Below are 24,095 nucleotides of genomic sequence, written 5' to 3'. Positions count from 1 at the left end.
TACTTGTTTGAAGGGCTGTACAATTTAGCCAATCATTTGTGATGGTCAATATGCCTATAAATTATTATTTATTAACCACATCAATTATTTTTATGATGATGATATTTACTAAATTAAAGAGTTATCAATATTTTAATATTTCCCTGCAAAATGAAAAAAAAAAAACTTTATACAATACTTTATGCAATATATATATATATATATATATATATATATATATATATATATATATATATATATATATATATATATATATATATATATATATATATATATATTTTTTTTTTATAATTACAATTTTCATCTATTTCATCATTAAACCATCAAACTTTTTCCAATCACAGCTTTTTTTTCTTCTTCTTTTTTTTTTTTTTGAGAAATGCACAAAGCCATACTGACATTTCAGATAAGTTGCTAAATGCATTTTAAAGGTATTTTTGGGTCCTTATCCAAGTTGGACCTGAGGGCAATTTGAATTATACACACACACAAAAAGGTACACACCTTTGTCAAAGATTAACTGCAACTGTCGTGTTTTCCGCTTCTTGTCACAGAACTCCCTTTCAAAGTCGCCACGGCCTGAGGTGTATTGGTCCCATGCAATTTCTGGGAGCTGGACTACTCTCTGGGGCCGAGGCAGACCCATCTCCACCTGTGATAAAAGCAGATGATAAAAAACATACTTAGAAGCCAGAATGCAGGACTAAGTAGCAGGTATTTCACACAATACCAATGGAAGTCCCAGAGAAAGCTTCTGTACCTGTTTCTGTAGCTGGTCCACAAAGGAGATGGGGTCAGACAGGGCTTCCTTCTGATGCCGTGCCAGTGTCTCCAGGTCCAGGATGGCTTGGGTTCGCTGGGCCTCCAGTACACTGATGGTCTGGAGCAACCTCTGATAACTAATGTAGAGGACAGAGGAGAGGGAAGGGCAGAAATGCAATACATTATTAACAGCTGATGCTATGTATTTAAACATCAAACTTTCAGCAGTTATTCATTATTTACATGTAGTGCAGCACAACCACATACTTCACTAAAAGTCCTTGTAAACATTCCTATAAACAGAAATATTTCCTGTTGGCCAAAAGGTGGGCAGGTGTTGACTGACTGCTACATGCAGGAACTAGGTTTCCTGCTTGTACCCAAAGATAGTTTGACTAATTTAAAAATTTGTAACCCCTTTAGGGATAGGTTTTTAAAGTTCAAATAGTTATATTCGCCTAAGGAGATCAAAGTTAAAATGGTAGTTTCACGATATATTGCATTTGTTGCATATAAAAATCATGGACACTCTATTTTACAGTCCCTTTGTCACATGTGTAATAACAGAAAATTCTGCATAATTACATGCAACAACCCTAATCTTAATTCCAACCCTACATTAAGTTGTTAATTATTATCCAGTACTTAAAGGGTTAGTACACCTAAAAAATGAAAATCAAACCCGTAAGACCTTTGGTTCATCTTCGAAACACAAATTAAGGTATTTTTGATGGAATCTGAGAGCTCTCGGACCCTCCATAGACAGCAATGATGTTACCACGATCAATACATAGAAGCATAGCAAGGACATCGGTAAAGCAGTCCATGTGACATTTGGGGTTCTACCGTAATTTTACGAAGCTACAAGAATATTTTGTGTGCAAAGAAAACAATAATAATAACAATTTAAATTTAAAGAGTTACCGTCCTCTGGCATTTTGGAGAGTAAACCAGAAAAGTAAACAAGATAATGAATGTTGTTTATGTTTTACATGCGCACGCATCTCTTTATTTGTGTTCCGAAGATGAACGAAGGTCTTACGGGTTTGGAACAACATAAGGCTAAGTAATACATTTTTGGGTGAACTATCCCTTTAATTGTATAATTAAAATATAACAAGTGCACTCAAATAAAGTGTAACCAAAATCCCAATTTTTCTCTTTTAGCTTCATGTTACGTAACAATTTCATTATCTCAACTCTCACAAAAAAAAAAAAAAAAAAAAAAAGGATTGTATGCCTCTAATATAACAGAGCTTTGACCTTTTCCCTGCACACCCTCAGGGAAAAAGGATCCACAAATAGGACACGAAAAAAAGAGGCAGATAAGAAAAAAGGGCAAATTAGACAAAGATGGTCTTCTAAGGGGGAGATTCGGCCTACTGATTGGAAGTAATCTCATTCAAAAGCTCAACAGACCTTGTATAATCAATCTAGCCTAACATGGCATGAATGAAAACCAACTGATGACAGCAAGCACCCAATCTCAACAAGAATTCATTTAGAGGACTTGCTCCATTTGAGTTGTCTTACTTGAGGGCAACTGAGTAGTTTTTCTTCAATTTCCTAGCCATTTAATAACTTAGACCGCAGAGGAGCTGTTAACAGCCTCTCGATTTAGATGCACAATGAAGATAGGCATGTAGCACTGCAGGCTGGGGAAAGCAGCCAACTGTGGCAATGCGCCCAAAACTGACATATGGCTGGCAATGCACTGCCACCTATGGGTCAACCATCTGAAAAGCAGACCAGATTTTTGCTCTAACGAACAAGAACTAAACGAACATATAGTGATATGGGCTACGGGCCATTTTAACCTGTACTTCGCCAATTATTAACATGCACTAAATACTATACCTATACATCTTTTCAAGTTAATAGCCAATGTGAGCATGTTTATTGTGTAGTGCCTTCCTTGTTAAGGCTATAATCACTATCACTATTTTCACACTTCAACAAACTTCTAACCTCAAACCTCCAAATCACTAGAGACCTTAAATCTGAGGCTTGTTGTAGAATACTACTCATATAAATGATTATCAAGAACAACATCTTATAAAGCAACCAGCAATGCTTTAAAGAACTAGCAAGATCCTAGCAACTAAAACCACTTGGCCTTGTGGTGACCAGTTTTCTAGTATCATTTGCTTCTTCAAGAAAAGTCATCTGCATTAATTTATGTATAATTTAAATGTAAAACACACACACAAAAAAAATTCAAATTAAAATAACAACAAAAGATAAATGATTCAGATAGGCCTCCTGCAATCTTTTTTCATTGGTATTGACTGAAAAGTCAATCCAGTTGGCTGCTCCTGATGCCTTCACTCACACTGTGAGATGGGTACACGCTGAATGAGCATGACCCAGGACAACCTGTCCACCAGCAGCAGGCCTTCCATCACTTATAACCTACCACCGTCCTGGAGATTACAGCAGCTGTTGCTCATTTTCTGCTAGTGCAGTCGACTATTATGCTTCAGAAAACAAGTATGCAGAGTCAAGCAGGAAAACCCTAAGATGTTTATCTGGGCCATCTTATTCAAATTACAAGGCACAAACACTTTGAAAACTACAAAGACAAAACAAGCCTAATAATAAGAGCAGATAAGACAAAAACCTGACCTTCTGGGTTATGACAACAACATTAAGTTAAAGCAATGCAGTTTGCGGCAACTTTTAAAGTAAACCTCTACATTTTGATAATAGGAAATTTGATTTATGAAGTTAGAGACCTCCTGAAACTGTAATAGTAAGACCTAAAAAGTACTAGTGGTACTTGCCCCTGCTAAGAACAAGTAATGTAGATGCTACTAGGGCATTTTAGGAAGTTTCAGATCTGATGTGGACCCTGTCTGTACTGGTGTCCCACAGGGCTCAGTTCTTGGTCCCTTGCTTTTCAGTATTTATATTTATACTCTTGGTCAGCTATTAAGATCCCTTAACCTCAGCTATCACTTCTATGCTGACGATACTCAGATTTATATACATTCTCAACCTGGTCAATTTGTGGATGTCCTTCATCTTTCCAGCTGTATTTCTGAGATTAAGATGTGGATGGCTAAAAATTCAAACTAAAACTGAAGTTATGCTCCTTGGCTCTCCCCACCAACTGCGAAATGCTGCTTTAATAGATCTTTCAGTTGATGGTGCTGCCCTAGAGCTACACAGTAAATTAAAAAATCTTGGTGTTATCGTTGACACCGCTTTGTCATTCAAGCCTTTCGTCCAGAACACGGTTAAGACCGCATTTTTTCCATCTAAGAAATATTGCACGTATTCGGCCAATGTTGCCCTTTTCTGTTGCTGAAAAATTTATTAATTATTTTGTTTTCTCAAGAATTGACTATTGCAATGCTCTCCTGATTGGAGTGTCCAAGACCTCTCTGAACAAATTGCAATATTTACAGGATTCAGCAGCTAGAATTTTAACTGGGGCTAAGGCTGCCGACCATATAACTCCTGTTTTGGCTGCCTGTTAAATACTGTATAGATTTTAAAATTTTAATGCTTACATATAAGGCTCTGCATGGACTCGCTCAACAGTATTTGGCAGATCTTTTAACATCTTATAGGCCAACTAGAAATTTACGCTCTTCTCAGCACGGTCTCTCAGCTGTCCCCAAAACAAGGTTACGATCCAGGGGTAACAGGGCCTTTTCTTCATATGGCCCAAAATTGTGGCACTCTCTCCCAACTGACATTAGGGTTGCTAATTCTTTAGCTGTTTTTAAAACCTTGCTTAAAACATCCTTTTTTAGGGAAGCTTTTATTTGATTTTGTAATTATTTGTTTCTTTTTATTATATCTTGTATTTTATTGTTGTGTTTTTTTTCTTATGTAGTTTTCTTGGAAAGCGCCTTGAGAAAGCAATTTTAAAGGTGCTATACAAAATAAATGTATATAATTATTAAGTTTGCTTCTGGCAAAAGGACAAAGAATCCCACCAGTTAAAGATTATGATATTCTGTTTCTTAGATGTGGTCCATTCAGGGGGTAACCAATCCTGTTTCCTGGAGAGCTACCATCTTGCGAAGTTCAGCTCCAACCCTGATCAAACACAAATTAACCAGCTAGTTCATCTCTTCAGTAGCACTTGATAATTACAGACTGGTGCGTTGGAGCAGTGCTGGGACTGAGGTCTGCAGGTATCTAGATCTCCAGGAATTAGGCACCTCCTGATGTAGTTAAATGCCTTTAAAATTTCATACTTTGGTTCGGGGTTTGTTCAAATTATTAACCCTCAATATGAGGAATAGTAACATAAACATAAACTCAAATTAATGAATAAAAAAAGGGTAGGACAAAGCACATACTGGTTTACCAGAACTGATGACTTCAGACCAGATAGCATAAACCTGAACATACTCTTTGTTGTGTTTGAGAGCCAAATGATCAGACTCAAAATAATAGACATCTGGATCCTCCTCTTCCTCGTCCTCTTCCTCAGCCTGAGCGGCCAGCAGCTCTTTGGTGGATCTCGACACTCTACTATCCGACATGCCAACCTCTCCACTGACACCTGCTTTCTCTGAGAGTTCATTGTCTGCCTCGCTAGAAAGCCCCAGTGCATGGTGGGGTAGGTCTTTATGGCTGGTGTCCTCAGAGGAAAGAGGAACCGGCGTGGACTCCTCCTTCAGTGAACTATTGTCTATGTGTGGGGAACTGGGTTTGGGGGAGCTGGCTTTTAGCCCACTACCAAAGGCAGCGCGGCGCGGTGAAGTCCTCAGAGTGTATCGGTGTTCTTGAAGCTCTGTGAAGGAGGGGGGCTCTGCAGGCAGCTGGGAGGCAGTCAGCACCGTCGTTTCTCCTGAGATATTCGAGCAGTTGTCAGAAGGGTCCTGCGGTTCAGCCTGAAAGCTGCCATTGGTGCTCTCCTCTCTTGCTAGCTCATCGTGAGCCTGGCCGGCATCCCCTACGACATCCACCTCTACCTCCATCTCGGGTTCCCGGGACAACAAGGCCTCGGCAGCTTCCTCGAGCATGCAGTTTCTCTCACAGTCAATCTGAGGGCTGTCGGACTCATTGGATTGCTTGGGATGAGGGGATCTACAAGGCACGATAGGGTCGGGGGATGAGGGCGCAGCCTGGCTGCCGTTTAACAGTGAAGGACTGTTGGTAAGCATGGCAGGGGAGGCACAGGGCTCCAGAGGTAAGGCTGCAACTTCCAAGTTCTCCTTATGGAGTTCAATGAGGCCATTGGTGGCCTTGACGTTCTCGCCGGCCTGCGGCAGAGGGCCGATCTCCTCCACCGGACCGTCCTTTTGCTGCTCTGCCTCTTTGTCGAGGCTGAGCGGAGGGTCAGAGGACACGTTCGTTTTGGCACCCTCGTCATTTTCCTTCGGTGCAGCGGGATCAGGGCTCTCCGGTTTGAGAGAAGGTTCCTCCTCAACCCCCTGCGATTCACCTGAGCGGGGGCAACGTTTGGCTCTCTTCAGAGCAGGGGAGGCTTCCGGCCCACCCCCAGCCCTAGGATGCTCGCAGTTGTCGGATTTGTCAGTCTCTTCCTTATCCGAGCTCGGCAAGCCGCGCTTTCCGTAGGACGGCAAGGGCTCACCCTCCGCCTTGTTCTCCGCTACCTTTCCGACCTGTGCTCCGATCTGCTGGTGCTGCTGACAGTCCTGCTTCTTCTTGGGCGAGCGGGCTCTGGGCACAGGAGGCGGAGAGCTCTCCTCCGGCTGGGCAATGCTGCGGTTCCTGAGTGTTCGACCACAAAAGTTCTCATCCAATCCATTTATCCCCACTGATGATCTTGTGACGCGCGAAGAGCGGGATGCGGCCATACTATGGTGGGTGCCTACTGTCTCCTCATCGTGGTGCTCTCTCCTCAGCAGCAGAATGTGGGCACCTGAGGGACACGACGAGAGAATAATTACATATTCAGATTTGAAGTTAAATGGATTAGAGACTTTCCTATTCCTAGAGCTTACAATAAAAAGCTGAAATAGAAAAACAGCTATAAATCATAAAGCTATAAATCCATTAACATATTTTTGCTGGTCAGAGTAACATACAGTTTCCCGTTTATAATCTTCAACTCATTCTATCCAAAGCTTCTGGGACAATCACAAATCATTCTTGCTATTTATGTAAAAGCTTGTATTTGTTAGCCTGCTAGATAACTTCAACTCTGTGTCATTTAAAAAAAAAAAAAAAAAAAAAAAACCTCATGAAGATGATTTAATAAAAATGATAAACACTTGATGGACCAAAGAGACAAATATGGAAAAATGAGGTAAAAGAAGCATTTAAGATGAAGTTTAAAGATGTGAGCTAATCTGTTTTCTGGATGTTCTTTCACAGAGGATTGAGACAGAGCCTGGAAGAAAATAACTTATGTGTCAAGAATGAAGCGCATTCATGGAATATCTGGAATTTCTCTAAGCAGAAGTTCAACGGCAAAAGGAAAGGGACGTCTTTATTTATAGCTTTTTATGCTAGTAAAAAAATATCAACTAGATTTCTGGAGAAAAAATGAGTGATGTCTGTGCAAAAGCTGTAACCACAATTCCAAGGCGCTGCTATGCAATTATTTACTGGTTCAAGATAGAAGAGCCCGACAAAGATATTTAGCTCATTTGAAAAACCTCACAGATCAACCATCCTTAGAAAGCTGGACAATTATGCAATATGCAATATATGCAATACAAATGACTTCTAGGCAAATATCACTAACAAGATTCTCACAATAGATCTTTATTGAGCACAATTTTAGTGGAAAATCCTTATCGCAAGTTCTTCTCTCTTGCTCTCACTGTCTTTGGGTTGGGTAAAACAAAGTCAAACATACACCAATAACAACCTATGGGCAAGCTATGATCTACAGTTATCAAATATTTTATAGATGCGTTTGATATACAAGAGGTTATCTGAGAGTTTCCCACAAGCTATCAATCTACTTATCACACATGTGCTCTCTAGACTTTCCCGGGTGTATTGAGCTGCAGATGTGACGGGGGATGGTCTGTATTTAAGCTGCTTCTTATTTGAGCTATATAGTGCTTTTCAACAATGGCCAATACAACACAAACCTTCAGTCCTGAAAGACTGATCATGGGTGTCTCTAATAAAGTCCATAAGTAAAAATGATTTAGCACCAAAAATGCAAGTTGGCTGGTAACTCTAGGGACTGCAAATGTGCATGATGTAAACTGAATTATAACAATCTAAACGTTAAGACAAAGTATATTGTGTGTCTTCAAGTCAATGTATACAGCTATGCTCCGATTTTTGTTAACAGAACCATCCAGTGATTTCAGCACATATGTCCATGAAGACTTGCGTGAGTGATTTTAATGCTTAGAAAAGAGGTCCAAACACCCAAAATGGCCATGCAACAAACTCATGGCCAACAGAGTACACTTTGAAAGGTTTGACCACTCAACTGGGCAAGATGGAGCAGAATGCAAATAAATTTGTGTAAACCCGGATCCTTAGTGTTACATCTGATTCAAATCAAGTGGTCAACTAAGAAAAACAGAAAGGTATTCCTCAGAGGAAAACTCCCAATAAATTTTTTTTTAAACACAGATTGACTCTCTGCCAGCAGGTGGCACTTAAAGCGTTTCCTTGGTTTCCGCTGTAAACAAATTAGTGCTGCTTTATGAACTTTAATATACATTATACAGAGACCGAAAAAATACCATCTAAACTTTTCTAAAGACAATAAGTTCCCCTCAGGCATACATTCATATAAACTCAACCTAATTGAACCGCGATTTGTTTAGCACCTCAACCGATTTTAATGGTCACATATTTGAATCGTTTTTCAACCGGCTTGTGGTTAAACGTTACATCCCTAATCATTACTTACATTAAACCACTCAATTCGTACGGATTACTTTCACAATGGCTTGATGACTTTTCAACATCAAATTTCTGTGAAATGGACTTTCATTTGTGGGACAGAAATGTCTCCAGTTTCATTACAAATATCTTTATTTGTGTTTGTATTCCTTTAAATGTTTTAAAAGTCCAATTATTAATTGAAAAAAGAAAGAAAGGAAGAAAGAACGAAAGAAAGAAAGAACGAACGAACAATACAAGACTCAAAATAACATTTAATTGTACATTTCTCAATTCACCAGCCACGGGCATGTGTGCAAAAAGCTAATTTTAGACCCGGGGCATGACAAATGAAGCAGTCAGTCCAAAGACCAGTGCTTACAGAATATGATATATTGATATGAGAACAGTGAAATGCGCCAAATCTGCAAGGCAGCAGCAAAAACAAACCACATTTCATTTGGGGGAGCTTCACAGGAGACTGAAGGGAGCACTGGGCTGGTACTGTCGTCTGCATTACTCAACAATTAGTGTGGTACTAAAGTCAAACAGAGGCTTAAAGTGTGACAAATTAGATTACACCATATCAAATTTCTCAATGCCTCCATTTCTGCTAAGGCCGTGCAAGAGGATACATCTAGGACATAGCCTATGCTGTCGAAAAAAAAAAAGGATAATTTTAGGTTTTATTACAGCCAGAACACTTCCAAACAGCCTGTCCTTGAAGGGAGAAGAAAAAACTAACAGTTTTTATGAAACCATAACTTTAGATCACTCACACTAAAAAGGACACTAAAGACCACACCACATTCTTCAGTCTGCACAATCACTGCCATGTACCATTAGTGTGATCTGAATCATGAGAGGCTCTGAATAAGATTTCACACCCCTGACGTTAGTTTTGCTTGAGAAATGAGAGGCACCTGAGGACAGTCTTACACTCATCCCATATTCACACTCCACTGAAGCCTCCTGGTGAGTGTCTAATGTGATTTGACCATGCATGAAAAAAACGAGACAGAAAACAGACAGAAGGGGTGTTGTCAGGCCTGAATACTAAAAGCACCAAAATGATTAGAAAACATTATTTTCCATTACTACCCATGTCAGTTTAACTGCTACTGTGGGTTTTTGGGATCCCGTGCTGATTTTGTAAGTTTGTCCATTCAGGGCTCAACAACAAGAACTGCCCAAATGCCCGGGGCCAGCAAGAAAGAATATTGGGACAGTAGAATTGTCCCTTGCACGGTGCTAGGGGGGAGCTTGATGGGGCTAAGACCCTACCAGAAACTTGCTTAGCCCCGGCACAGCCCCACAAGGATTTCCTAATGATGTGGCTGTTTTTTGTTGTCACTTTCATTAACATCGAAAAATAAATATTATTATTGTTGTTTTTTAAAAAAAAAGAAGTGTCTAATATGTGACCTATAATCACCTGATATTATGGAGAGGGGGTCAAGCAACTCAAGCAAGCAGAGTGCAAACTGTGCGCAAGAGTAAAGCTGATGAATGGAAGTCGATTCAATATAGAGGAAGCACTGATCTATATGATTCAGAGAAGGCTTGGGAGAAAGTGCTATGGTCAGATAAGACCAAACTTGAGCTCTCTGGCATTAACTCGACTCGCTGTATTTGGAGGGAGAGAAATGCTGACTATGACCCTGAGTACACAAACCCTACCGTCAAGCACAGAGGTGGAAACATTATGCTTTAGGGCTGTTTTTTTGCTAAGGGTACAGGATGAATTCTCCAGATTGAGGACTGGGTCATGTACTGTAAAACCTTGGACGAGAACCTCCTTTCCTCAGGCAGAACACTGAAGATGGGTCATGGATAAGACTTCAAGAATTAAAATAACCCAAAACATACTGCCAAGGCAACAAAGGAGTGGCTCAAGAAGCAGCAAATTAAGGTCATGGAGTGGCCTAGCCAGTCTCCAGACCTCAATCCAACAGAAAATCTGTGGAGGGAGCCGAAACTTTGAGGTGCCAAATGACAGCCAAGAAACCTTAAGGATTTAGAGAAAATCTGTAAACAGGAGGGGACCAAAATCCCTTCGGAGATGTGTGCAAACCTGGTGACCAACTACAACAAAAAAAAAAAAACGCTTTTCCTATGCGTTTGCCATCAAGGGTTTCTGCACCAAGTACTAAGTCAAGTTTTGCTTGGGGATCAAATACCCATTTCACTCATTGAAATGCAAATAAATATCTAATCCTTATATAATGTGCTTTTCTGGATTTTTTTTTTTTTGGTTGGTATTCTGTCTCTATACATTAAAATAAACCTACATTTTATTTTAAAAATTACAAGACCCTTCTTTTTTTGTAAGTGGGCAAACTTACAAAATCAGCAGGGGATTTAATAGATTTTATGTAGATTTTGTTTTTCTCCTTAAATATATACTTCAAATATAATGGAAACCTTTGTCTTCTTTTCCCTGTCCTCTCATTTATTGCAATTTACTGATCTGATTTTTTTGAAGGACAATTATACTGATCATGATTGTAAATTAAGAGGGAAAAAACTCTTGTTAACGGCGAAGTCCCCACTAACGTCATCACATACGCTAAAACCCTTCTAACATGAGTCATTTGTGCAAAATGAGGTTATCTGGGAACTCAAATATGAGTAAGCGAAGGTTAGGTTGCATTTCCTGGTATAAAGAAGTAAAACCTTAAATAACAGACTACAGTGGGTGATGTAACAGCATGTTCAAATCATTTCATAGCATAAAAATCTGAAAATTCACTAGGATCAACTTTATTAAAGCAGTGCTTCTCAAGAAATGGGCAAACTTCCAAAACAAAAAATCTAGATGCAAGGTTAAACACGACAATAGATATATATCTCTTTGGAATAAAGTCTGCTAATAAATTTGAACTCAAAACCTTAAAAAAATAATGAATTACAAATATAGATGCCAGTCCTTGTTCAGTTTTAACAAAACCAGAATCTCCAGATTGCAGCCTGCATTACTTAACACTAAACACACACTGAGACCCCAGCAGCCCATCTGTGCAGCGGCTCTTATTGTCCTTATGACAGCCAATGGGGACGCTTCATGTCACCTGGCATTGTCCCAAGACAAACCTGAACAGTTAAAAGTAAAAAGAGTCATTCACACATTATGTATCCTCATATTATTCCAAACCAGTGTGCGGTTCATATTTTACAGGGGATACTATAAAAGGATAGGTGAAGTAGTCTTTATGAATTGTGCACTAGCTTATATTTCAAGTCTTCCTGAATTGGAATGAAATTTAAAGCTGCAGTATGGAACTTTTGATGCACTAGCGGTTAATAAACAGAACTGCTTGCGCTTTGCGGAAGAACATTGTAGCCGGAGCTACTTCTCTCTGTTTATGTCTATGAAGAATCACAAAGGTACTGGGTTAGTCCGCAGCGGTAGCCCCGAAGCAATCTAAAATAGTCCTTATATAAACACTTATTAAAGGTGCACCCAGAACAAGCTAAAAACACGGTTTGGAGAATGGATTTATGGTGTACTCGCTTATTATGTTCATTTTTCTACATTTTGAACACAAACAAAGTTACGGACCGCAGCTCTGATTGGTTGTTTTTTACCGGGAGCGCATGACTTTCTGCAAATGGCAATAGGACCACTGGGAGGAGCCAGAGGAGCTTGATTTTTTCACAGATTATCTGTCTCATATTCTACTGTCAGGACATAATGACAGGTTTAATAAATATGTAAAAAAATATTTTTTTACAAAAGTTCCCTACAGCACCTTTAAGTCAGTATACAACGGCTCATCTTGTTAGTTTACAGCACATCAATGACATCAATGCTAGCTAGGGGCTGTACCGACTAATCGACTTCAGTGCTCTGCCATGAAGCTTTAAACTTGACGTCAACTTGTCACTGCTCCTATAGAGGGTGTAACAGGATAAGAAATCTTTGAAGGACTTTTACATTTACACTTCACTTCTAAACAATTAAGCAGACAAATAAATGCATACTCTGAAAGCACTCCACAAGACGTGTGATTGGGTGCTCGAAATTAAATGGGAAAGGTATTGTCAACACAGTTCTGTGATTTCTCAATAAGCTAAGAAACTGAAAGTTCAAGCATACATTTCTTAATAACTAAATCCCACAGTTTCACTACTGGTAGAGAGATGCTGCCAAGCAGAATTAATTCAAACACGCAATTTCTCTCACCAATGCGTTCATATTAATGTAATCTTTACTGTGATACTTTATCTGTATCTGATTACTGAATGTGCATCCCTCCTACCTAGTAAAAGTCAATGCTTTCATTTTTCTATATTTGTAACTTAGTGATTTTTAAGTTTAGTCAATTTTAAGTTTTCCCTTTGCACATGATGTTAGCAAACAGCCTACATTCATAATGCCTTTAAATGTCTTATCATTTTGATAACATTGGACAGAATGTGGAATTTTGGAAGAAACCGATTTAAATGTTTTAGTAAAAATCACTGTATTTGGCTTTTTTCCCCCATCCAAATAATCAAATAAACAATGGGCACAGTATAATCGACACATATTTTGTCTAAACAAGAACAGACACTACTACTTCAGCCACTGGCAGCTGCTAACAGAAGCTCATCCCAGAATGGCGAGATAACCACCAACTGCCCTCCAACTCACTCGGACTGTTTTAATGGACTTGAAATATAACGTTGTCATTCTGCAGCTTGCCCCTTACGCCCATAGACTGTACAAAAACAGCTTGCGCCGCACGCGTTAAGAATTTTAAACTTCCTGAATAGTCGTACAGCTTGCGCGCGTGGCGAAGAACTTTAAATTGACACGTGCTCGCCGTGAACTATCATTACCCAACACTCTAGTCCCGTCCAAATGACAACGCGGAGGGAAGCACTCGCCCTCTGTGCAGCTCAGCACGTTTTCTAAATTGCTCGTCGCAGTGGTTTCGGAGAACCCAGTTTGGCTCCGTGATTGAAAAATGATAAACCCCTATTTAAAGCCTGTTATCGGAATGTGATGTATTCTTCAGAAACGGGTTTGCACTAATAAACCTGGCAGGGGGTTTTAAGCACTGATGCAGATTATTAACTCACCGTCATTTATATAGAACAGGCGTGAGAAGAAACATTTTCTCCTTCAACTGCATTTAACGGGCCTCTCCGGCAACACCGAGTCCGCGGCTCGGCATGATGTACAGCCCGGCTGCCCCCCAGACACCCCGGTGCAAGTTTCTCCAGCTCCGGTGACTTCCAAGTGGAGCTAAACTTCTGAATTAATCTCTAATGCAACACGTTTGCTCCACACACCTCATACAATCTCCTATTAAAAAATATGCTTTCAAGACAAAACTAACCGTTTAACTGAACAAAACAAATGTGTCCGCAGGGTTTTATTAGCTCACCTGCTAACTACTGCATTGACAGGATGCGCAATTTCACTAATTTCGCGCTACAAATAACACAGCATATTCATTGTGTACACAGCTACGCAACAACGAGAAACAAACAATTCGGTTTATTTTTTCCACAACTTAGCCACTAATTAGCATTTTGGCTAAGAGCGCTAATAAAGATGATAGACTCACTTTAGCATGCTAATGCTAACGAATTTGGCGCACCCCATTTAACGCTCATTCAAAACACTTGTTAACGAACGCGGGAGAAATGCTGTTTCCCGGTGTCAAATAAACGCAAGCAGCAGAGTAGGTGAGTAAATGGCTTTTGAAGATAAAAAAGCCTAAATGTGGAAGCTAACAGGCTAGCGTGGAACTGTGCAGAGGAGCGGGGGCAGCGTGAACATTCACAACTGATCAGCCGCAACAACTTTGCCCATCAAATCCACTCGAACCGCTACAATCGGAGCGGTTCCTAAAGCAGAGCCTGCTTTAACTTCGAGATGAAGTCGGGGAATTGGACTTGAGTGACGGATAATTCAATGTAAAAGGGTTTATGAAGCTACAGAATTACACTTACCTCACTTCCGCAAATCGTTTGCTGCACATTCGGCAGCAGCCATGTTTTTTTTCTCTCTCGGTGCCGCTGTGAATGTGAATCCCACAATCCCGCTCACTGCGATACTGTACAGGACAGCAGCCGCGGCCCACACGCTCGCTGCTTTCATAATGACCGGCTCTCAAGAGCTCTGCTGTCAGCACTGATCTGACCGAGCATTTCAGCCTGATGATGAGCAGCATATTGTACTGAAGAATGCACTATTATGTGCTATTGATCTGTCTATGAGTGGAAATAATACCTAGACTGCATCAGTGCTATTTAGGGCCCAGTAAACTACTTTAATTGTATGTCAGGCAGGCTGAGGTCAGTGAATTAATTTCACGATCAAAAGAATGGCTCTTAATACAGTGTCATCTCTGTTACTGTATTTATAAGCATTTTCTACAAAGGGTTTTCAAATCGGGGTCCCCCAGGAGTGCTATGGGGACCATGGATATGTTAAAGAAAAACATCTTTAAATAAATTATTCTTCATAAATATAAGTATATAAATATAATTTCTAACAGTACAGTATCATAATGAAGATAATAAATGTAACTATTGAAACTAATATTTTCAGAACAATATTTTGACAAATGTTTTACAGCATATAATTTTTTTATACAAAATAATATAAATTGCTTTTAAAATGGATGGGAGTCCCTTGCACAATGATTTTTACTGTTTTTGCAGTAAAGAAAATCATAAGGTTAACCGAAATACAGAGAACCAAGAGAAAAAAAAGTCTGGACGCTTTACGTTAGTAAGAACCAGGGTGGATATGTCCTTATTTTTCCTCTCAAAATGTCTTAAACAAGCTTCCTCTTCTATTTTCAAATGTATCCATTTACAAATTTACAATTTAACAAATATTAATATAACAAATATTAATATCTTACATTTCAGAACATAGGAATGATGACAAATATTGACAGCATAAGTTTCTGATTTAATAGTAGCCACTCAGATACATTTTTCATCTCTGCGGACAATTAATATTGAAAAAAGACATCACATCCTTTTATACATTAAATAATGTCTTGAATGTACACATGTGAGGCAGCAGGATTTAATTGATCTGATTTTTTCTATTACATAGCATTTTTAAACAAGACAGCCTTCGATGTGTTCAAATGTGCGCCTTATTGTTTGCATCTCCAATTCTCCATGCAACCCTATGCAACACAAATAAAAATGAGGATTGATTTTCTTGCCAGCATAATGTGCCACATCATTCCTATTAGCGTGCATTCTGCTTAGATTTAGTTTGTCGAATCATTTCCGAACAAAGAAAACATCCATGAATACCAGTATAATCATACCCCTCTGGAATAAATAACATTTAGTGCAGAAATGTGTGTTCTTGAAGTACTAGTACATTCAAATACATATCGAACATCAGAGCTGAAGCATGCACGCTTTTGAATCTACAGTACAGTGCAAAACAAAATGTTCTTTCCTGAGACTACGTAGCATTTAGTATCCCTTCATACCCAAAACATCGAAGTTCTCATCCACGAAGACAACATATTCTTTCACTTTCTTAATTGAGGCAGTGCCTCAAAAAGGTCTACAGATGCAGTGGAATTCATTTTCGGTGTACACAAATCATGGGCCATTTGGTTTGGGCGAAGCAAAATCATGAACACAGTTGCACATAGAAATCAAATGCATTAATGGACGGGGAAACTGCATCTTGAGTCTAATTGGCTTCTAGTGTCAAGAGGAAATATGCACGATATATACAAATATAAAGCACACTGGAGGACTATTAATCCATCCATCTGCTATAAAGAACAGTCATAAAGGGTACATAGAGTGTGGGAGAAGTGTGTATGCTGAGTTGCAGCTGTAAGGTCCTTTGCTCGAATGCTTGAAAGCAAGAGTGAAGTGCAAAATAATAAGTGTTTCTCAGCCCCCTTGCGGTCCAGCATCATCGCAGCACAACTACACGGAGCGTGTCTCCACTTCGATCTTCTCCTCTGCCTGGGAAGTTTCGGTCTCCTGATGGCTGACACTGGGCCGCACGGTCACCACCGGCCCTCCTCCGTGAATGGAATGGAGGAAGTTCCAGGTCTCTTCAGATATCTGACCTGAATCGGCACCTGTTAAAGCAGGGATGAAGCAAAACCCATGTTTTTTGAGCAAATGTGTTAATGATCAGTACTTGAAACAAGCAGGTACACTGCTGAATTTTAATTCCGAGAGCTCTCTGACCCTACCATATACAGCAAGGGTTTTACCACGATCAAGGTCCTGAAACATAGTAAAAAATAATCCAAGTGACATCAAGTGTTCAACCTTAATTTTATGAAGCTACGAGAATACTTTTTGTGTGCAAAGAAAACAAAAATAATGACTTTATTCAAAAATTAAATCTCCTCCCTAGTTCCATTTTGGAAAGTATCATGACGTATGCGCGTTTTGATCTGAACGTATGCTGTTCAGTGTCGGCATCACTATGCGGATAAGTTGTTTACATTCAGATCAAAGTGTTGACAACGTAAACAATGTATCCACATGGTGATGCTGACACTGAACAGCATATGTTGTTTATGTTCGGTGGATACTCTCCAAAATGGTGCCAGGGTAATTCGCAGGAGACAAATTGTTGAATAAAGTCATTATTTTTGTTTGCACAAAATTACAGTTGAACTGCTGATGTCACATGGATTATTTTAACAATGGCCTTGCTATGTTTCTGGACCTTGACCATGGTTTGGAACAACTTGCCCATGAGTAAATGGGCCCATGACAACTTAAATTTTTAGGTGAACATTACTTTTAATAAGATTTGGAATAATTTTAAACAATAATAGGAATTTTATGGTTTTAGTTTTGGAGAAGCTTTCAAGGTTCTGTTACAGAGTATGTTAAAGCAACTGTTTTTTTACCTTGAAATATCAGCTTATAGAACACTGACATCTAATAAGATGAATGGCTTTTGGTTCTTTCACACAATATACAAAACGTCGTGTATAGTTTCTTTAACATTCATGATGTACATAATAAACTGATGAACTAGATGAAGTAAAATAAACACTGCGTAAGTGCATATGAGCTAACATGCCCTTGATTTGTGCCTATATGAAAGTGCAATGAATCAATTAAATGTTAAAAAAGACGTTTCTCAAATATAACAACTGTGATTAATTAATCATTTTAGCCATTACTGTGCAGCTATATCTGAAACGTAAAGCTAATATTGGCCTGATTTACTTTACTAAAAGGACAGTTCACTCAAAAATGAACAACATTAAACACTATTGTACGTTTCATAGAAGAAAGAAAATATTTTTTTACGTTTTTACGAGGTTTAGAATGACATGATGACAAAACTTTGGTTTTTCAGTTTAGCAAAAAGGGTTATGAATTTTACGGTGACTTAAAAAGACAAATGTAAAAAAAAAAAAAAAAAAAAATCCTGATGGTAAACATTACCTGGTTTTAATGTGATGTGTCCATTTTTATTTACAGCAATCTTGGAGTTATCAATTGGTCCTGGTGGGTCTGAAAGATACAAGATCATCATCAGAAACACATCAAACAAACAAGCAAACAAAATCGATAATAAATTTTTTCAAGAACTCCTTAGTCATCAACAACTGCAAAACATAATCCTAATATTCAATTTCAAACTTTCAGATACTTTTGAAGTAGCAGGGATGAGAAATGACTTACCAATGTCCTTGCCTTTGACAAAGCCTTCCCATTCCCGGAACCACTGCATGCTGATACAGTATATCACCACAGGAGACTCCTCCTCCTGAAACGCCTTATTGAGCTACATGAAGGACAGAAAAGATGGGGAAAGAGGAAAAAAAAACATGGAGAGATACCATTACCTGAGTGTTTCTTTATAAAATATCATCCTACTCACTGCAGCCAAACAAAAATACTATAAACTGAGACAGAAGCTCTTTTCCAAATCCTAGTCAGCTACATTGCGGTCTATGGCTTACACAAGTTACTGCTTCCTATAAGGCACAGAAAACACAAAATGTGTTTTCGCATTATACTGCACTACTTTTCTGTAATTTTTTAACGTTAATAGGAGGATGGAGGACGGTGTGATCGGAGCTGTGTTTTGTTGTGTCTTGCGGGTTTAACAATAATGGACATGGAATGTCGATGTATTCGTAAAACGATTGAAAGAACGGAAAGGAAGATTAAGAATCTCCAACGACAACCGGCAGTGCTACATTTGCAACAACTGCCCGCACTTCAGAGTCTGTATATTTATCGATGTTCATCATACTTGCCAAACAAGTTTACACAATGTTTACAGTATGTTACACTGCATTTTAAATTGCGTCTGGCCAATCAATGTCTACTTACGTCACGGTTAGTACCAGTTGTGCTGGTTAGACTCTGCTCTTGAGTAGGAGCTAATTTGCTTCTCGAAAAAGGCAGTCTGGTACTAAAAATCGCACCTAGTTCCTGAGGTGTGAAAATGCCCAAATGTGGGTAACTCCACAATAAGATCTGGTACTATGAAAAGATTCCTGCGATGTGAAAGGCCCTTAAATGATCTCTTAATCTAGAATGTGATTGCGGCTCCTACCCGAACAAACATGTCTAGCTCATTCTTGCGGCGTTTTTCCAGCTTCTCGATCTCATTCTGGCAGGTGTGGCAGACATACAAGTGATTGACAGCTGGGCCGCCTCCATACCTATTAGACAACGAGCCACCAATTAGCATTTAATAAGAAACTGAACTTCCACTGGAAGTTATGAAAAGAGCAATTAACAATGTTTTACCTGCTATACAGATGGTCCCATACATTTTGGGGAAGCATCATAACAAGATCGTCAACAGACGAGGCTTTATTTGGTGGAATTCCTGTTGAAGAAGAAAAACAAGAGGTTTCAACCAAGAGATAATTCGTTTTCCTACTCGTATGACAAAAAAATGGGCATCTGTCCCCTGAAAGTCAACATGAAACAGCATGCAAGAAGATTTATAAATAATTCATAGGGAACTTCTTATATCTTTGTTCCTCTGTAAGATCTTTTCCTTCGAATTCATTTGACTCAGTTCACACAAATCAGATTAAGGGGATGAAAATGCTTTATGAAGAGATTTGCATTTATTCGCTGACCTCGTACTGCACTTTTTAAGTGAAAAAAGGAGAGGAAGCGAGTAAAAACAAACATAATCAGTGGAAAAGATGTGGAAGCACTTGACTTTTGTAATGCTGGTGGAATCTGTAATTATATATATACACAAGTGGGAAATGCCTAGATCGTTATAAGAGTGGACCTCACCTCCGTGGGGACACAGGAAGTCATGGTTGGAGATGGGTCCTGGCTCAGCGAAGGTTTTGAACTTGTTCAGCCACTGGCGGGAGACGTAGAACTGCAGGAGGCTTGGCTCCATCATGTTGAGCAGACTGGCCACCTTCCGCCTCTCCTTCTGAGTCTCATCGTTACTCTTCCTGTTACACACACACACACACACACACACACACACATATATACAAGTGACATCAGCACCATTTAACCAACTGTCAAAACGTTTCACCACAGCACTGAGATTTACAGTCAGACTCAAGGCCGTTTCTCCTGCTCAACATAACCTTGAGCTTTTCTATCTACAAAACAGCTGCATCATAAATCATTGTTTGTTCATGACTATACCAGGAAATACTGGAAAAAGAATCAATAGGCAAACATAATTATGAGAAACTATGCAAAAAAATATATATATATACATACATACATATATATATATATATATATATAAAATTCAGATGCCATCTGTGTAGTTTCTGCCATGAAGACCCAGTTATACTATAGAATTATAAATACAACTAAATACTTAGTTTCTATCCATTTATTTAAATCAATCAATTTATTTCAATTTTTTATCTGTTTATTTTAATTTATTTTAATAAGAAAAGAAAATCTTGAATATAAGAGGTTTAGGATAACATATTTTTTTAAAAAGAGAATACACACACACACACACACACGCATATATATCGTATTTTCCGGACGATAAGTCGCACTTTTTTTCACAGTTTGGCTGGTCCTGCGACTTATAGTCAGGTGTGACTTATCAAAATTAATTTGACATGAACCGAGAGAAATGGGTTTAAATAAATGCGACTTATAGTCCGGTGCGACTTATATATGTTTTTTTCCTCGTCATGATGTATTTTTGGACTGATGCAACTTATACTCAGGTGCGACTTATAGTCCGAAAAATACAGAACATACAAACGCAACTGAAATATTGCCAAAATTGACAGTTACCTTATTTTCAGGACTATAAGTCGCACTTCTTTTCATAGTTTGTCTGGTCCTGTGACTTATAGTTAGGTGCGGCTTATCAAAATTAATTTGACATGAACCGAGAGAAATGAACCTCTACAGCCCCGAGAGGGCGCTCTATGCAGCTCAGTGTTCCTGTAGTCTACACTAAGCAGCATAGAGCGCCCTCTCGCGGCTGTAGATGGTAATGTTTTCTCTTGGTTCTTGGTTCTAAATAAATGCGACTTATAGTCCAGTGTGACTTATAGTCCAAAAAATATGGTATTTATTATATCATATATATTCACGTTATAATATCATTTTAAAGATTATGCTTTAAAGGTTATATGAGGGACGTTAATAGAATTAGGCTTAGGAGCTATAATTAAATCTTGGTTTGTAAATGGGCTTACTTGTAAAAGAGTACATATGCCTCAGCGTTTTGAACACAGGACTCAGGCACCTCAGTAACACTCTGGTCATCAAACTCGTACCACAGCTGGTTCAGCTCGTTCCGACAATAGGCAATATAGTGGCCACCTTAAAGCAAAAATCACATTAAAAATAACTAATACACTGTGTTCCAATCAGAATCGATCATTTCCTGTTCCCACTCGCCTATTATGGAATTAATATAAAACAACTTTCACTACCTGAAACCCCTTACAGTAATGTAAAATAAAATCACAATAACTTATTACATTTATTTCTAAAATGTTTCATTTTTTTTTTCAAAAAAATATATAAACAATAATTTATATTACTTAGTGTAACTGATGCAAATAATACATGAATTTATAGTAAGAAAACAAGATTTATGACCATCTCCCTGGTCTAGAAGACTTACTGCTGGCAGTGCCGTGGTGACAGATGACTGACAGCAGGTCATAGGTGGTGGTCTGGGCGGAGCAGTCCTTGGCCAGGAAGGGCTGCATTTCGAGGCCTTCCAAAGGGAAGGACACATGAGTGCTGATTTTGGTGGAGAACATAAGTTCATGTCTGAAGCGCTTGAGATGAATGCACAGAATCTGTTGGGGAGGCAGAATTTCAACAAAGCAGAAAATCACATTTTGCAGACGGTTTCCAACAATAAAAACCTGCCTTGCAGGTTTTTGATCATGGTGGCCCAGTAAAAAGACGTACTGAAGAATAAGCAGATCTAACGACTCCCATAAGATGGCTGCTCTTGCCATTACAGGTCCCTGAGCATATTTACGAGACAGACGGAGGCCGATATTATTTTGAAGGCATTCTTAGTCTCACTCCAAACATAAATCCACTGGATGTAGGAAACAGATGACTCACCAGACCTTATTACCCATTATATTACTATTATTGCTCAAAGGCCCAGGTTTTGTGTTCCTTTCAGACAGACTTGGTACAAGGCCAATACATTGTAGACTTCCTTTGTAAATCTGATGTCTTTTCAAACTCTGAAAAATACAAATGTGGTGCCTAACCCTGTGTAATAACCTCAATAGCTCATCTGTGTACCTACCTCTGGCAAACTCTGAACTTTGCAGAATTTGACTCCATTGCGTAACCTGAAACAACCAAAGAGTTAACACATTAACACTTACATTTCTGCAACCATCATCTTCAATAAGTTCTCCAAGTTCATACTCACTTCTTGCATTTCTCACAGCTGTACATGTTGTCTCCTGAAAAAAAAACAACAACAACACACAACCAGTAAGAATTACACTACTGATATGTTAAATATTAACACCAAATGCCATGAAGATCCATATTCATCTTCTTTTTCTAGATCTGAGACTCAAAACAGCACAATCATTTATCCAATAGGTCCTACTGATTGAAACTACGCTTTGAGAGAGAAAGGAAGGGAAAAAAGGGTCAAACCTTTTAGTTCATCCCTTGCAAAAAAGGCAGCCAGACAGTCCTGCAGCGTGACCACAGGCCCCCAGAACCAACTGAAAATCAATGAGCAGAAATAAACAGTGAGAGTCAATCATTCAAAACAAACATGTTTAGTCTCTTTATAATGATACAATGTTATATATACATGCTTAAATACTTGCAAATGACTTTCTGGACATAATGACTCTGGGTAGCACTTAATATATACCCTTATGCACCTAATTGTATTGAATGTGCATTTGTAGTGTACTTGAAATCCTAAAAGTATACATTAAAAAATAATAGTAATATACATGAATTAATTAATTAAATAAATACCCTATTAAGAGTATAATTTTTATTAACAGACTTCAGTACAGCTTTTTAGTAATGTCAATTTACTATAAAGTACTATAAAGTACATTTTATGTACGGTCAAGCTTAAAAGCAATACATAGTAACATACTAAAGTACATGTAATTGCTTATAATTTTAAATGTAGTGTGTTTTTTAACATTATAATGAAAGTTGAAATATTATATATAATATTTTAAATTTAAAACAAGTGTAACTGCAAATAAAAAAGTTCAAATAGAATTGATTTAAATATAGTTTAGTTGACCATAGATGCTTATCAATACATTCATATTTCAAGTGTAATAGAATAATAAATTACGAAATTACTTCAAAATAAAGTACTTCAATCCTACTGCATGGGTCAAAAACACATACTTAAATTCAACTAACTGCATTTTAACTTAATGTAAAATATAATATATTTTAATTTACTCGCAGCTCTTTTTTTAAAAAGTATGCTTCCGTGTACTTTTTCACAAGGTTACAGTCTCACAAAAAAAAGTCAGCATAACACCTCTTGATATACTCCATGACAAATGCAATCCAGCCTTGAGGAGCGTAGGCTTCTCCACACGAACCAGCCTTGACTAGAGCTGTCTGGTGGGAGGAAGAATGCAGCTTAGCAAGGTCCTCTTTCCCTGGGATGGGCAGAGAGATGTCCTGGAAGTTCTCCAAAGTCACCGAAACCTGAGAAAGGAAGGACAAATAACAGAGCAGCATAATTTAAAATGCTAATCTGTAACTGCAACTACTGTCATGAACAATAAAAAAGCCATTAAAGGAACTGCAAAATAGCTCAAATGTCCATTTTCTTCTATTATAGCTCATCATTTTTCAGTAACACTTTATTTTAAGCTGTCCTTATTACACGTTACATATACTTACTATTATAATAGCAAAACAGATGCATAATTACATGCAAGAAACCTGAAGTCAAACCCTAATCATATAGTGAGTAGGGTTGGGTATCGAAAGCTGGTTCCAAATTTATTCAATTCAATAAGATGTGTGCATTTTGATTCTGCTTAACAATTTCTGTGTTCACCTTTTAATGTGTTTTAAAACTATTTAATTACAGGAATGAAAATAACTTGTGCCCTGTTTGCATG

At 38.4% G+C, this 24,095-nt stretch overlaps 2 protein-coding genes across 4 annotated transcripts in view; both read right to left on the bottom strand.

Moving 5' to 3' along the window:
- The window catches only part of LOC127950877 (ZZ-type zinc finger-containing protein 3-like), a 30,288-nt gene extending 15,580 nt beyond the window's left edge, over positions 1-14,708 (bottom strand). The window contains exons 1-4 of one of the 2 annotated variants that reach the window (XM_052548236.1): positions 14,494-14,708; positions 5,131-6,610; positions 761-899; positions 505-652 (exon numbers count right to left, since the gene is read on the bottom strand). In XM_052548236.1, the coding sequence (XP_052404196.1) occupies positions 505-652; positions 761-899; positions 5,131-6,545 (1,702 nt within the window). In that variant the 5' untranslated portion in view covers positions 6,546-6,610; positions 14,494-14,708. Of the gene's footprint in view, positions 1-504; positions 653-760; positions 900-5,130; positions 6,611-13,614; positions 14,148-14,493 lie in introns of those variants that run through there. The other variant, XM_052548235.1, reaches the window with a different exon arrangement.
- A 734-nt stretch (positions 14,709-15,442) lies between these two features.
- Positions 15,443-24,095, bottom strand: part of LOC127950898 (ubiquitin carboxyl-terminal hydrolase 33) — a 31,431-nt gene continuing 22,778 nt past the window's right edge. For both annotated transcript variants that reach the window (XM_052548291.1, XM_052548292.1), the window contains 12 exons: positions 23,501-23,673; positions 22,633-22,703; positions 22,397-22,430; positions 22,268-22,313; positions 21,617-21,797; positions 21,183-21,309; positions 19,783-19,952; positions 19,276-19,357; positions 19,079-19,187; positions 18,196-18,298; positions 17,956-18,024; positions 15,443-16,619 (listed from right to left, as the gene is read on the bottom strand). In XM_052548291.1, coding sequence (XP_052404251.1) covers positions 16,462-16,619; positions 17,956-18,024; positions 18,196-18,298; positions 19,079-19,187; positions 19,276-19,357; positions 19,783-19,952; positions 21,183-21,309; positions 21,617-21,797; positions 22,268-22,313; positions 22,397-22,430; positions 22,633-22,703; positions 23,501-23,673 — 1,323 coding nt within the window. In that variant the 3' untranslated portion in view covers positions 15,443-16,461. The remainder of the gene's footprint in view (positions 16,620-17,955; positions 18,025-18,195; positions 18,299-19,078; positions 19,188-19,275; positions 19,358-19,782; positions 19,953-21,182; positions 21,310-21,616; positions 21,798-22,267; positions 22,314-22,396; positions 22,431-22,632; positions 22,704-23,500; positions 23,674-24,095) is intronic.

Source organism: Carassius gibelio, chromosome B2 (genome assembly GCF_023724105.1).
Source record: "Carassius gibelio isolate Cgi1373 ecotype wild population from Czech Republic chromosome B2, carGib1.2-hapl.c, whole genome shotgun sequence".
Lineage (NCBI taxonomy): Eukaryota > Metazoa > Chordata > Actinopteri > Cypriniformes > Cyprinidae > Carassius > Carassius gibelio.
The sequence above is the reverse complement of the archived record's forward strand: the minus strand, read 5'-3'. Positions and strand labels throughout refer to the sequence as shown.